We start from the raw sequence: 16,445 nt of genomic DNA on the forward strand, positions 1-16,445 counted from the left end.
TGTCTTACTATAGGGAAAAGTAGCTTAATTTTAGTTCCATTTCAGGCTGAGCTTATTGCCTGGATTTTCAAAACCTTTTAGGAACTTTAAGACAGTACCAAGACCTTCAAAAACACTCAAAACCTGTTTTAACATTACTGAGTGCAGAGGTAGCATCCCAAAACTACTATTCATACAACATCTTTTATATCTGTTGCTGATCTAGTGACAGGAAAAATCAGTACATTTCAAATTCCTGTCTGTTTTCTCAGCTTACAAATGGCTGATATAAGTCAATTATCATTTTGAAAAGGGTGGACTTCAGCATATTTTTCATACAGACTAGTTACCATCTGAATATACTCTGTAAAATCTTATGGCTGTTCTACCCAGCTGATTGAAATGTTTTCTCATTTTTCTCTATTAAAGCTACTTACACTATCACACAAGAGGCTCTTATTTTTGGTGCCTGTTGCGTTACAGTCACAGGGTTTGCAAACATCGATGGCTGAAAGATCTGCACCTGCTTGTCTGTAATGGAAATCCTTGCACAGCTCACAGTTCCTTCCTGCATGAAAGAAAGGTTATGCATTATGGCTTCCAATTCATTAAAATTAGCTGTATAATTCAAAATTAAAGACTATTCCTTTGAGAGAATTCTATAATTTTCAGGACGTCCATTTTAATGCACCTTTCATCTCTACCTGCCAATTTAGTGATCCAGAGCATATGAAACAATGAACCTGTTACAAACTATGTTTTACTCCATTAAACTTCCATCTGTTATATAATACCACACTTATATAAAAGCTGTGCCATGCAAATGCCTATACATTTTTTTTGGGAAAATTGAACCTGAAACTTTTCTTTTTTATCTTTACTAGATAAAGCCAAGAAAACTAAAATAGGCGAGAATTTTTTAAGTATTCAAATCTACTACTTACATTAAATAAAGGTATTTATTCAATAAGCAATAAACTGACATTAGAGAGAAATTTGACAACTGTTAAACTGGTCCAAGAAGATTATATTTTGAATTTAAATGCTTTAGCACATGTAATGGGAATAACCTTGAAACTATATATTTTAATTATTTATTTTATGTGTTTTACATGGAAGTTTTTATACAAGATTGGATTAAATTTTACAGTATTTTCCTATGGCTTAAGAGTTGACACCACTGCTGTTACAGCACAATCTGAGTAGTTTAAAAATACATATACATGAGAATTTATTGGATTCTCAGCCATAGAGCATTACTAATTTCAGCTGACACAAGACTTAGTCAAAAAGGAACTATAAAATAAACAGTCCATTCTCTTTGCCTTACCAGCTGTGCTGTGCTGACAGTTATCACACACTCCACCACCACCTCGGTGGTGTTCCTGAGGAAAAGGATCCATTGCTAAGTCATAGTGGCAGCTTTCTGCATGGCCATAGCACTGACATGGTTTGCAATTATAGGCATGAACTTGGTCACCTGGACGGAAAGGCTTGTCGTTGTACAATGGCAAACAGCGATCGCACTGAAAAGAATCAGAAATAAAAGAAAATGCTGCTTCTTAGAAATGAGCATTTCTTCTTAGAAATGAGCATTTCCTAATATAGTCTCTATATTTTTTTCTATGTGTTTTCCCCAATTTAAATGTTAATAATATTTGGCTTAGAGAAAAAGTGAGAAAGCACAAAGAGAATTAACAAACCGAACATTTTTATTATTATTTTAACATCTTAAGGTCATTTTAAAAACAGAGAAAAACCAAGGAAAGTGAGCAGAAGAGCAACATTTTAAAAATTTAGATACTCAACACAGGCTAATGTCCTGAGATTCCAATTCACTTAAGCCTTGAAAGATGCAAAATGGTGCTTGCTATGTTTATGGCACAGAAGACAATTCACCTAATTCATCCATCTGGATACATTTTAAACAATATGTGTTCTTGTAGTTATGTTGTAATATCTGTACTTTGTACTACTACCATTTGACCTTGTGAGTGAAACAAAAGACACTAAAGATACTGCAATCATAATTTCTGTCTTTCAGAAGGAACTTAATGCTTTAAAATAAGTTGCTTCTGTTACATATTTGGGCAACTATTTTCTTTTTTGGTTAACTTCCTTCTTAATCTTGAGAAGCATGTTCATCTTTCTTCATGGTTGTTATTCCAAGCAGTATTATAACTATTTGTTATTTTTTAATATGCTATATCACCTATACACTGAGAACTAGGAAATTGTATTGAAGTTTCTAAACTGTTTCACTCACAGCTAGTGCTGGGAAAGCATCATCTGTGTGTAAAACAATCTGAATTAAGAGCCATAAGCTTAAGACAGTCCAAGAATTGCAGACCAGTCACAAACTATAAAAGCCACTTGGGGGAGAAAGTTAAATCACAAGAATGTATATATTGACATTTAGTTTGAATACACTAAATAAAAAGTAAGCAATAAAATATCAGTAATAACTGCACCTTTTTCTAATCTGTTAAAAACAAACCAAAAACAGAATATTACCACAGTAAGAGAAAAAAGTTTTCAGGATGAAAATTAGCATGGTTTCACTTGAGACCTTGAACTCTGGCCTTTGTTTATCAGAGCAATCGCTGCCTAATTGTGATTATCTTAAATGCACTAAGTGCAATACCTTGACTATAACTCTTCACAAGTTACACAGCTCTAACTTATTCAAGTCCTCCCCTCATTTACATCCATGTCCCCTCTCTCTCCACATTGAGAAAAATCAACATTACACAGCACCTAACAACACAAGACAAGAGGGTTCATTCAGGCATGGCACAACTTGGGAAGCACAACAAAGAAACAAGCTACCAGCCAAGCTATCCAGCTCATGCAGCTCCCTGCTCCCAGCATGTCTATGGAAATATGTCCTCCTTGAAAGGAAAATTGTGCAGGAATAGCTATCAACCTGCCAGCCCTGAGTTTCCATTTGTGCATGGCCAGCCACACAGCAGCTGAAAGCATTCATCATCTCATTTCAGATTTAATCTTAGATCAGTTACTTATGCACACCTGTGCTTGCACCTATTGTTGAATGACACACAGGCACGAAGGTGTATGAGAGAAAAAGATGGCATCTGATTACAGAGCAAGAAGTCTCTTTGAAACATCTCTTGTGTGACTTTTAAAACTTAGACAAAACTTTTAAAAATCATAGAATAACTAAATTTGTAAAAGACCTTTAAGATCATCAAATTCAACTATTAAACCAGCACAGCCAGGTTCACCACTAAACCACATCTACACACTTTTTAAGATTTCCAGGAACAGTGATTCCATCACTTTCCCTGGGCAGCCTGTTCTAATCCCTGGCAACCCTTTCACTGAAGAATTTTTTCCTAATATCCAATCTAAACTTTCTCTAGCCCAATTGGAGATTATTTCCTCTTGTTCTATCACTTACTACCTGGGAGCAGAGATTGACTCCTCCCCACCTACAACCTCCTTGGCAAAAAAGCAGTCATTCAGAAGTTGGCAGTGAGTGTGAAACGTTTGTTTTTCTAGAAGTTGTCACACCTGCATGCAATAAAAATGGGCACTGGACCCCCACATCACCCTGCTGTTTGTCACACCTCCAGGCCTGAACTTTCACATTTGGTAGCACTATGATGTACACGTTGCCATCTTCAGGTCTTAATTCACCAAATCTAAACTGCATTTGTCCAAAGCATAGAAGTTGAGAATTGCAAACCAAGATCTGGGCTTTGGTTCTTGGCTACTGCATGTAAAATGAATAGGTGCATTTCCAAAAAGCCCATGGCAAGGTCTATCAGCAGATTTACAAAAAATGTCAAAGCTTAACAAGATCAACAGATTTGTTACAGAGTAACTGTAACACCTAGAAACATGCAGATATTCTTATTCTCAGTTACATCTAGGCCCTTTAGAAAACATCTTAAATATATGGTTTTCCCTATGGTCAATAACAAACATGCCTTCTTGATATATAGTATCTGAACTTCTCACCATGTGTGAAAAGTTTCCTGAGAAAACATAACATCGAACCAGGTGGCCAAAATACCAAACCTAACTTAGCCCAATTCATTAGTCTAAAACAATTAAAAACTGATTTTCAACAATGCATTCAAAATATTTTTAAAATAAAATTATTATTAAAAATTAAAAGCACACTCTTATAAGCACTACTTTTTCTCTCTTAATATTTATACTGGAAGAAGACAAATAACCATTATGCTAAAATTTATGACAGAGAATCCTGTATATAACTAATGTCAAAAATGGAAAAATATATCACTTGAAGTATACTTATGGTATACCTGTGGCTTGAGCCTAAGCCTTTATGTACCAAGTTCATTTTCAGGCCCTAAGAATTCTGAGGACAGTGCCTCTGAAGAAACAGTCAACAAATATCCAAAGAAATACTTCAGACAGCAACAGTAACAACACTTTAAAACTTGCAATAAATCATTATTAATTAGAACATTTTATTCCAACACATTTTAAATATCCTGTTGCTTGCCTCTCAGTGGCATTCTTTTATATATCACTTTATGTGGAATTAATTTCTTTTTTCCTTTTTGTAACCTGTGTAGGAGTTTGCAGCCCACTCTGAAAGCTCAGTTGCAATAAACAGTGTACATAACACACCTATAGTACTTATACACATGCTTCTGTAATACATATTTAAAAATCTGATGAAGTGACACCGAGGTTAGAATGCCACCTTCTCAGCCATTTTGAAATGCTGACTTGTCTTTGAAAAGCTCCATTATGTATAGCACCCATAAGTGCTCTCTAACTGTTGACTGTAATGGGATAATTAATCATATACAATTCTTTCCTTCCTACAAGATCCTCTTCTGTATCCATCCACTATGCTTTCACTCCATTTCATTTCCTTAGCCAAATAAATATGGCTTCTAGGGAATATCTATTCCAGATAGCTTTGCCATGCTCTAAAGACAGTCTTCATTTCCTCCTGGCTTTCACCAGCACCCTCACTAAAGCATTTGAATACCTACCAAGACTACATGTGAGCTACATCTGCCTCTTGTCAACTCCCCAGTTATCAAAGAGCTTTTAAACTTAAAAGCCAGGTTTTACTAGGAGAAAAAAAAAAAAAAAAAAACAAACAACAACAAAAAAAACCACCACAACAACCACAACAAAAATTAGAACACTAAGTGACTCCAAGAGAAATGAAAGGTGTCTTATGGGGTTCCATCCCAATGTTTCATGTAGTAAAAACTGCAATTTTTGCTGGCTTGCTTCTGCAAGTGAGAACTCTGTTATTGAGTGTACTGTAGTTAATATTTACAGCTCCTCATGTACTATTTCTGATTAATTCGAACATCTAACATGATATAGATTGACCTTTAACTAAGGTTTACATAGACTCTTCTGTAACGACATGAAGCATTTTACTTATTCAATTCCTGATAAAACAACATATGCCATATCCATTTTTCAGACCTCAGATGTTTAAAACCATTATGGAAAAGTCTGAAGACCTGAAACTTCTACTTCATCCAGTCAGACTCTCACTTCCATTCATATATTCTCAAGCATTTATCAGAGTGGTTTAATTTAAATTTTCTTTTCTATTATGATTTCTATAATTATTCCTGTATATTTTGCCATTACCTTTCTCTATTAAGTTCTATATAGTTGATTTAAAAGAGGCTCTGAGGTTGTAATATAAGTCTAACCTTGCTTGACTGTCTTGTTCTTTCATGGGTTGTTTCCAGCTCATTATGTGACAGCTTGGAAAGTTTTTGAACATACTTTTCCTTGAGTCTAAAAGCTAATCTTTGCATACAAATGTTACCAGATTCTGGACTCCACTCTCAGTCCCTCAGTTTCCATTTGTAAAAGGAACAGCTATCTCCCAAAGTTGGACCCAAGGCATTTAAAGGAACAATTTGTAATTGAAGAAACTGAATATTTTTTTTTCATAAAATGAGAGACAAGCTTTGTGAGGCTTAATTTCCTCTTTTTTCATAATATGGCCTATCAACATCTGCAAACCAATCTTAAGCAACCCCTTCTTCCCATTATCTCAGATTTCATAGCAACATATTTCATGATCATTCTTCACCAAAATGGAACTCGGGGAAAAAATTCCATTTGGTATGTCAGATTTCATAACATAGTAAGGCAAATACCTAAACTAAGATTTCTATTTGTAATAGTGATGCAGATTTTTCATTTCTGGTATTGCTTTGCAGCCCAACAGCTAGCCAGATGTATATGTCAGATAAATTCAAGATGGTAATTTTAGTTGCATTAAATGTAAATCTGACAAGGACATACTCTGCCATATGTTTTTTACATTTTTGAGGCTCTCTGATTTCTAGTACAAGACATTGAAAAAACCCACCCTAAAGCCAAAAACTTTCTTATATCCCCTCAGTTCTCTGACTTACTCTCTGCAAACACAGAACTTAAGTTAAAAAAAAAACCTGCTTGGTGATAGTGCTATTTCTTCTCAAAGATATTTTCTTTTTCTCTACCAAAAAAGTTATATTTGGAAACTTGCTTTATCAAATGCTTACTTAAACCAAAACAAGATACAAATAAATACATTTATTATTACAGTTCCTAATTCACTGGGTTGGAAGCCAAAGAAACAGGTCTAAATCTATCAGAGTTTTATCATTGCCAGTGATAGTCAAAAATCAGGATGGACTATCATTTTGCTTTTAAGTGTTAGCCTTACCGAAAAAAAAAAAAAAATCAAAATCTTTAAACTGTTTGGATTCCATGTAAATCTTTGATAAAATTCAAAGTAGTTAGTGATACATTTCCAAATACTAATTCTATTTTATTACTACTGCTATTTTATTTCATATTTAATAGATACTGACATGGTTACTAAAGAATGAGAAAAATAATTAAACAACATCCTTATTGCACTCTGAATTAGTACAGTTAATTCAAGCACTTCAATTATGGTTACAATGCATATATGCCAAATCAGAGATGTATGATACTCAGTGGAACAACCCATTAACATTGACAGGAAATACCTGATAAGGCAGATACATCATTAAAATGTATTTGGTTTGTTTTCATAAGGTAGTCTTGCAAGAGTGCTTGGTGAACTTCCAGATCTTATTAAATATTTATAATTAATCCTTACAAAGTAACATTTCACAACGTGTGTTCTAATTAAAAGGACACTGTCAGATTGAATTTTTTTTTCTAATTTGACCCATCTAAAAACTTGAAATTTCGTTTCAAGTCCCATTTAGATTCTAGATCCTACAGTCCTGCTTAAGAAGTGAGAAAACTCAGATCCCCTATGAAATTTTACAAAGATCTTTCACACAATCATGAGCACTGTATTAAATGCTCTGAGGCTGCCTCTCCTTGCTCTGTTCCTGCAAGCAAAGACTGCTTGGCGTTTTTTTTGATGCGTGATTAGTCTTTGTTACTGCTATTGCTATCCCATATAACCTATTCTTAATTTTTAGAAAGGCTATTTCCAAAAGGCATAAATGTAGCAATAAATGTATCATGTACTCACAGTGGAAATCTAACAGTCAGTGAGACTGAGGGATTCATTCCTTTGATGTAGCTCATTTTTTCTTAACCTCAACTTATTTTCCTTTTTTTGTTTCTTTTGAGATAAATAATTAATCTAGGGAATCTTTTCTTTGAGCAAGATATTTTACTCATATATCACAGTTCTGCTTGTGTTAAATTGTATGCAAAAAGCTTCCAAGAAAACCAAATGCTGCAAGAAATTTGTGAAAAGTGGTACCATTGAGCTGTCCTCCACGTATTTATCTAGAATACCATGACTTACAGTATTTACCCATTACCCATTTTGGTTCTTCCCTGGCCAAGAATTGTAAGACAGATAGAATCACAACTGAAAATTATAATTCTGCATTTATGGTAGTTTGGATTGCAATATGGACCATTCAGACTATTTCTTTCAAATGAAACTAAACTAGAAGCTAAACTCCAGGAATTTGCCTACTGCAGTCCACTTATTGAATGGGTCTGGAGTCCATAGGAACAGACTAAAATTATCAGTAGTACCTTCACCCTACAGGACTCTTGCTAGTTGCTGCAGCAGGCAGAGACTATCTTTATTAGATGCTCACAGTCTTATCTCAGGTTGGCATCTCATGTTTGAAAGTGGTATAATCTCTAACAAGAAATCAAATCCCTGAACACAACACTCCTGATGGTCTGTGGTGGAATGCCTTTTGGTGAGGGTGGAGAGTGGAATACATCCTTTTCTTTAATTGATGCAAATCTACCACAGAAAGTTTCCCTCTGAAAGACAGGCCTACACTAACACACATACACTCTTTCCCAGGATTGAAATCGCAATGTTAAGGTTGTTCACAGGGGGTATAGACAGATGAAGGTGAGACTCACATTATTTCCTTCTGTATAGCTTTCCTCGACACACAGACACCTGTATGGTTTCATAGCTGTGTCACAAGCATCAGCATGGCCATGGCAATTACACCTGAAAGAACAATAGGTGGTATCAAAAGTTAGAACACATCTGTGCAAAAATCTCTGAAAACATATCTGTGCAAAAATACATCGCACAGTCACAAAGACAACTTTGTGCATTACATAGTCTGGCTCTTTATTAAGAACAAATAAATATCACCAAAGAGAATATTCTTAGGTGCAGTAAACCACAAAAGACTACTTCACTCAATACATTTTTAAGCATCGACAATTGCTTTTCAAGAAAATAAAAACCAGCATGTAGTAGAGCTACACTTGCCTTATATGATATGTAATGAAAACTCTATTTCAGTATGTAACCTTAATATGTAAAATTATATTAAATAAATTACAATTATTAATCAATATTAAAATTTGCAGTGTGGCTCTAGTTTTTCAAGAAATCTTAACCATATCAGGAAAAATTTTTAATTTTAATCTATTTTATCTCTATTAAAATTTCCATTTCTTACTAAAATAAAATCTATATAGAGTCTTAATTAATAGTCAATAACCATACCACTCTACCTGAAAGGCTGCTCTTCTTTGCAAACTACAGCTGAAATTATTTTACTCTTACATCATCACCAAGGTAAAGCTGTTTTAGTGCATTATCATACTACATCTAAATCAATAATCAAAATATATTAAAAAGATAGAAAATGTTAAAGTAAACATGACTTCTAACAGGGTGCTTTCTCTCAAAATGAGAACTACCAAAATAATTTCAGGAATAATAATACTTACAAAATCTGCACCATATACTTCCTGGAAACCATTTCACTGCCAAATTTGCATATTATTTCCGGGACATAATTAGTCCCTTCACAAGACAGCACACTTATCATATACAATAAAGTTGTCAGCCAGAGATAATACAACAGTTTCACTGACAGCTACCCAATTTTGAAAGGAAAACTCCAAGTAAAACAAAAGAATGAGCTCTGCATTTACTGTTAAAATTGCCATGTCTAGGAATCTATAGATTGAAAGAGTTACTGAAATAAAGCACAAGCTATTGTTTCAGTCATAAGCCTTTGCTTAGAGGCATTGGTAATTCCAAGGAAAAGATTGCTTTTGACAGATTTGTGTAATAAGCATAATTACTTGTAAAATAAAATGTGAGCAAACAGTTTTACAAAACAGTACACCAATCATTTCCAACTTGATACACTGTTTCAGACCAAATTCCTTTCTCAATCATACATCTAAAAGCAAACCAAGTTGATCAAATTTTAGGCAAGTCCTTATATGCCATGCAAAACTGTAACAGTCAGAGACAGTGCTTGCTGGATGTGGGAAGAGTCACGTAACACTTACCTTCCACTGACTGTAACTTCATAAACTCCATAGTACCTGTGCCTAAAATTTACCCAAGGTTCATTAGTGTGATACTGGCCACGGAGATGAATCCTCACTTGTGTAGCTTTTACAAATTCTTGAAGAGATGGAGTATTATAAAAATCATTGTAACCAGGTCGGTGATTTGGTTCCGGAGTAAGAACACTGAAAGTCAGATTACCACGAGAATATGGTGTAAAGCTGTTTAAATAGAGAGAAAAACAAATTAAACTCAAAATATTGTATATTTTACAGATTTCAGCCCCTAACATACTGTTTCTCAGAGAGGGTCTCAGCTGTAAATAGTGGTTTCATGCTTTCTGGGTAAAAATTCCTATGTCAGTGGATTCCTAGTCACCAGAATTCAAAATGGGAGAAAGAAATGTCCTCTATATGTCTGTTTTGTTCTAAACTATCATGCTCTTCTCCAGAACCAAAGTTTCCAATTAAAAGTAAAGCCTTCATCAGACAACTTCAAAATATGATTAAAGTGTGACTGATACAGTGTCACCTACACACATTTTTAAGAGGTTTAATGCACTCTCCTTGAGAAACACAAGCTAGGCTTGAACCACATAAGGAAATCATTCAGATGACTAACACAGTAATTAATAGACTTACATTGTTAGCAATATACCTACTAAATACATTAAAAAAACATATAGAAATAATTGTTATATTTTGAATTCCAGAGTCACGGGACCATATGATCTACTCATCTGAGTGAGCAGAGTTAGAAACACATGCTATCTTCCAGCAAGTGAAGTGCAAGATCATTTAATGGAAAGCAGTAAGATTGAGAGTAAAACTGCATATTTAAGCCCAGGAAGGGGAAAGACGACAATCCTAGGAATTCAAGTAAAACTGAGTAAACAAGTAGATATGAACTGCACATTGGCACAACTTGGTATGAATCATGTCATGTTGGTCTATGTACTAGGCAGAGTTTAGCCCCTGGAAGAGAAAAGAATGTCTGCTTATTTGCACACCTACATGGGATCATTAAAAATAGGTATCCCACATTATCACCTGGCACATGACATGCAACACTCAAAAAATGTCACTTCAAAATATGTCAGTTTCTGAAAGACGAGAATTCTAGTTAGTCTAGGTCTGCTGAGTCAAGCTCTTCTGTCTTTGAATTTCCTGTGCTCCTAATCCAGGTCAGTGCTTCACAAAAATCTCAGTGGAATATATCTGTTTCTCTGGGTGATTATGTCTTCTCTTTCCCTCTGCAGATAACTAAATAAAGTGTATTTCTTCCATGCCATATAGAACTGTCATGGAAATGTTTAGACAGGTACAAATGGCAGATAAAAAACACCATGGAAGCATCAGAAAGAACAGCAGAAAGACTGTAAGGCTGATGGCAACTAGATAAGCAGGTCATCAAGATTTAAGAGCATCTACACCACTTTCTCAGGAAAACAAAGGAGATTCTAAAATAAGGGTCAGCCAATATTCAGACTAAGCAAAGATTCAAGCCTCTGATAGGGGGATAAAGGACAGTGAGCAATTCCTAACTTACATAGGTGGTACAGGATGGAGAAACAAAAACCCTTATAACTTTCATTTCCTAAAGTACACAAAAGACAATCCATTCAGTACTAGCATGTGATCACCGAAACAAGAACCATCAAGTCATGGTAAAGATTTCAAAACCAAGGTCATTTGTCTTATATGTAAATCTAGGGAATCCTGGATAGGCCACTGGGACACAAGGACACTGATGTCTAAACACTGGACTGACAATCTGGACATGTCTTGGCAGGTACAAGTTTTTGGGTATGAGAGAAAGAGAGAGAAACAAGTTTTGTTTTACAATAAAATTCTCCAGGGAACTCTGTAACACTGCTGACATAAATTTGGAGCTTTGTTTCAACAGTAACTCTTCTTTGAGCACACAGAATATTCACCAATATATGTCTTATCATTTGAAGCTTTCTGTACATCAGCTGTACCCAAAAATTATTCATTTGTATAACTTCCTATCATTATTTACATTTTAATTGAAGGGGAGAAACTGTGCTGCTTAGAAAACATTTATGGGAACAGTCCATATTTAACTCCTTGGTTGTTTTTTAAAATTACACAAATACATATTTTGGGGCTGAAAGTGGTATTGCACCACAGTTGGGTTATTTAGCCAAATACATTTGTCTTAAGATATTGCCCTTCTCCTCTACCCTCTGCTTTAAAGATCAGCAATAAAGCTCAGATTCCTTTGCAAAAGAGTGGTGTAACTCAAATGACCTTATGCTTCTCTCCTCAGAATTCTGAACTCCTGGAGAATAAAGATGCTGACACTTGAAAAGTCTTAGAAAGGTAGCAAAAGTGGGGAAAAGAAAAAAGGCAAAGTACCTACAGCACCTGGAAATGTATTTCCTCACTCATTTCCAGCCAAGTACTAAACAAGTCTAATACTGACTGGCATTTTAACTCAGGAAAAGATAATGCAGTTTAATATATATATAGTGGCAAAAGTTCAATTATACATATATGTGTGCGCATACATGCATGTGTGTGTGTAATATGATAACATATTAACTATCATATACATTATACACTATATTTATGAAATGTATATTTTATATATTATATAGCTTTCAATTTTCATGTTAATTGACAGTAAAAGGGCTTGCAACATATTTCTAAATGGTAATAATCCTTCTTGCCCCTCTTCCCACAGTTTTATATTGCTTCTTGCTTAGAAAGGTGAGAAAGCTTCAAGATACCATTTTCAACTCATTTCTTACATGTGTTGCATAATACTAGCAGGGTTGAATGACTGGCTTCTGTACTTCAGTCTGGCCTCTTTCCTAGGCTTCAGAACAAGTTGCCCTCCTGGAGACCAGAAGACAGACTTTCACATTCACTAGACAGTTTAGAACAATGTTCTATCAGTACCTTCCTCCACTTATCCTCTCAGTGTTCTCCAATTCTGCTGACAGTAGCCATCAAAACACTAACATGTAACATTTCGAAACTCTGACTCAAAAATAACAGAGGAATCAATTGACTCACACTCATAGATTATTAAAATCTGATAAAAACTACAGAAGACTTTTTGGCAATTTTGAGTTGAAAGGTCATGTTTAGGATCTTTGATATATTCAACAGACCATAACAAATGAGTGTACCAAATTAAAAGATTCTATCTCACTGGGACATAGCAATGAACTGTCACAGGATGTTATCTGTTCAAACCATCAGTATTATGCAGATAATACTTACTCATACCTATGCATTTGGAGACAGTTGACAGAGTCTGGTTTTTCCAGAGATCCATTGTTCTCCATTTCAAAAATACTGCAATTTCTAGCAAAGTATTGCCAGTCTTCCCATTCTATATCATCTCTTTTTTTCCTTTCAATTTTTATTGCTTCAGGGTGTGGACTAAAGAACTGCAGTATAATATAGAATACCTACAAGAGGGTAACAAATTTATGAACTGATATTAATGGCTAAGTTGTAAAATAATGATAATTAAAACCTTTTTTTTTTTAATGTAACTATACAGTCTGCTTTACTACTCATAGACAGAAGCAGCCATATTTCACCCCACATATTCCCAACTAAAGTGAAAGGGAACCTTTTTTGTTGAACAACCTCTTTGATTTCTCAGACAACTACTGAACTACTGCACCAGAATGTCACTTTTCTCAAAAACTGTTTGGAAATGCACAGCAAAGTCAGGTCCACAATTTGTTACAGCCATATTATTTCAGTAAAAAGGAAAGTTGTAACTTTACGTTGCCAAATATTTGACGAATTGTTTGTCTAATAGCAGGTATTTTTTTTTTAATTTTCCATATTTTTAGCTCAGAATTTCATCAAATACCTGTGTTGTTTCAAATAACACTTCCCTCAGCACATTGCTTAAGCAGAAGTCTGTGTATCAAATAAGCAAAAGTCAAGAATTTCACATTCATTTGCAATCACTTTTAACTAAACAAAAAATGTCTACATATGTAGCCAAAGCCTGCCATGACATTAATTAAAAAAGAATCGGCCAGAAAGAATATACAGAAAATTGGTGAATTCCCTATTGTGAAAGCAGCCCCACTTCTGATAGGTCCCTCTTTCCAAGACATTCTGACATTCTTCAAGACCATAGTGGAGGATGAGGAATAACATGGCCTCTTCAGTAACTACACCTGCTTATCATTTTCTCCTTTCATATTCCTTGCGAGGCTTATCTATCACCTCCAGAACATCTACAAACAGAAACACCCTCTAATATGTCAATGTGCTTTTGCTAAATTAAATTTCATTTGTCTGCAGTCAGTTTTCAACCAGCAGGTACAAAACAAGCATCTTAAGTTTTAATAGAAATTAAAATAAAGGTTGAAATTTACAAAAGTGGAATTAAGAGACAACAATCAGTTTCTAAATATTGATGCATATCTACTCTAGATTTCTCTTGCATATCTACTCTAGATTACTGCTGGTTAAAACAGGCACATCAAAAGAGAATGCCAAGAACCATAATGCATTCTGTTGCCTTTTGCACTGTTATATGCCAAAAAAGGAAATATTCTTCCTGGTCCTCTAAGGATAACCTTTTAAAGCACAAGGTTTGAACATCCTAAAAACTGCAATGCAATATCTACAAAAATCCTTTCTTAATTTTGTTTTAATAAATGGCAAATGGCATCTTCCCATTACCTGATACTGTCCATTTTGTAAATCTATTGTGATTGAAACACCACGATCCAGACCTGCAGTATTAGCAAACACAGATGAAATCCAGGTGGTCCCAATGTCATTATCATTGATATAGTGGAGAGGATGGGCTTCTGCATCCAGCCTCAGCACCCTGTCATTAGTGGTATCATCTGCACCATTAGGGATGCAGTACCTCTGTATCAAAGGGTGTACTCGGGGATGACTTCCAGGACAGCGGCACTCAGACTGGGTATGAAGATGAGGGAATTTTCCAGAGAATACTTCCAAAATGTCTCTGTCACAGCATAGAGAATAACAATTACATACATGACAACAAGAACAAATGTCACTTTGTGCATCTAGGCTCATAGATCAAACAAAATTCAGTTTAGATTATAGTAGACACCCTAAACTCCTGATGTAAGCTTGTAAGAATGAGGCATTCAGCTAGAAGCAAAGACTCCCCCCAAGGTCTCTACATTATCAAGGGTACGAGTAGGCATCTTCAGAAAATATCTGTGAAGAACTCTGGAGTTCCTTTCATTGCTCCACACATATGGAGTTCTTCAGACACAGGGCACCAAGGGAAAGGAGTTCTTTGGTGAGATTCTAAAGCTAGATAGATGAATCCCACCCTAGATGCAAGGACAAAAACTCTTAACATTTTATTGCAGCAATAAAATCAGTAGTCTGGATCCTGTTCTTAAACACACCATAGTGTCAATATGCTGCCTGTAACCACAGTAAAGTTCAATGTTTGCACTCTAACCCTCCCAAAAGACCAGCTTGAACAATATCATATTGTACCTTAGAAAATCTGGATATAAATATTATTACTTTTAACTAATTTTTTCAAGGTGCACACTTTTTTAACTAAAATCAACCTAGTCATGTCAAATCATTGATATACTTCAGTCCCCTCTGACAGCATCAACTGCAATAAATACGAAGGTAGGTAGGCAGGCAAGCAAACAGATATATGGATGACATGAACAGTTCTTTATCTGCTCATTGCTGATATAAAGGAAGGATTTTGTGAGTCTAGAAGAGACTAAATTTTAATATTTAAACCTTGTAACTTTTCCCATTTTCCTACTTTATCAGTAAGAACAAAATTTTGTGTGCCTATTAAGCAGAAAAATACTTGCTAGCTGCCACTACAGCTTCCACGGAACCCAGACTTTACAGGGCTTTTTACATATCTATCACATAAATTAATTGGTATGCAGGCAAGACTTTCCTTCCCAGTTTATCCCAAATAAACATTTTGGACCATGTTATTTGTGGCTATAAAACCAAATCTAGATAGACATCAGTAGGTCAATACAGTCTGTAAAATACCTTAATTTTCAATTGTTAAGCTTTATTCATTTCACTGACCTAAATTGTAGTTCAAAAGATTTGACAAGCATTGCTCTGAGAAATACAACCAATGTGATTTTCATAAAACTTGGAATTCAGATTCACATTAATGCTTCCAATTCACAGGAGCTCAGTTCATCACAATGTCCTGCAGACAGCTTGAGCTCCGAGGAAACTGCTCTACATCTTATTGAAAGACTATCATTAAGTAGCCTGAAGGTCTGCAGTCCTGAGTGTCATTGTGTGCAGCCTCCCCAGAAGCACCACACAGACAAATAGGACCTGACTACTTCTGGCCAGCCTGAAATGACTGGATTAATCCAGCATGAGCTGGATAACAAAGGTAACATCTCTTTGTAATGTGCTAGGAAGGGAGACTGGAGGGCAACAGAAATTGCAGTGGCAACAGTAATTTGGCCTCAGGAACACAGGAAGTCAAAGCAATTGCCCAGGGCTCTGTGGGCTGAGGTAGCTAAGTCATTGGTGGCTGATGGTGACAACCTCATCTGGAGAGCAAGGGACAGCAGCACCTCGGGGCAGGGGTGTGTGCGTGGGGCAGGGGAGCACCAAGAATACCCGACATGGATATCCTGGGGAAGTGAAACCAGAGGAAGGCAACAGCTAAAAACGAGGAGCCA

At 35.5% G+C, this 16,445-nt stretch overlaps 1 protein-coding gene across 12 annotated transcripts in view; it reads right to left on the reverse strand.

The window, feature by feature from the left end:
* The window catches only part of USH2A (usherin), a 391,259-nt gene that overhangs the window by 324,083 nt on the left and 50,731 nt on the right, over window positions 1-16,445 (reverse strand). For 9 of the 12 annotated variants that reach the window (XR_014954513.1, XM_085577109.1, XM_085577108.1 and 6 more), the window contains 6 exons: window positions 14,446-14,740; window positions 13,018-13,202; window positions 9,757-9,978; window positions 8,353-8,446; window positions 1,310-1,505; window positions 417-547 (listed from right to left, as the gene is read on the reverse strand). Coding sequence is in view for 11 of the 12 variants with exons in the window: in XM_085577109.1 (XP_085433235.1) it covers window positions 417-547; window positions 1,310-1,505; window positions 8,353-8,446; window positions 9,757-9,978; window positions 13,018-13,202; window positions 14,446-14,740 (1,123 nt within the window). In the remaining variant the exon portion in view is untranslated. The remainder of the gene's footprint in view (window positions 1-416; window positions 548-1,309; window positions 1,506-8,352; window positions 8,447-9,756; window positions 9,979-13,017; window positions 13,203-14,445; window positions 14,741-16,445) is intronic. The other 3 variants (XM_085577115.1, XM_085577114.1, XM_085577116.1) reach the window with 2 other exon arrangements.

This window comes from Lonchura striata, chromosome 3, assembly GCF_050655825.1.
Source record: "Lonchura striata isolate lonStrDom1 chromosome 3, ASM5065582v1, whole genome shotgun sequence".
Classification (NCBI taxonomy): domain Eukaryota; kingdom Metazoa; phylum Chordata; class Aves; order Passeriformes; family Estrildidae; genus Lonchura; species Lonchura striata.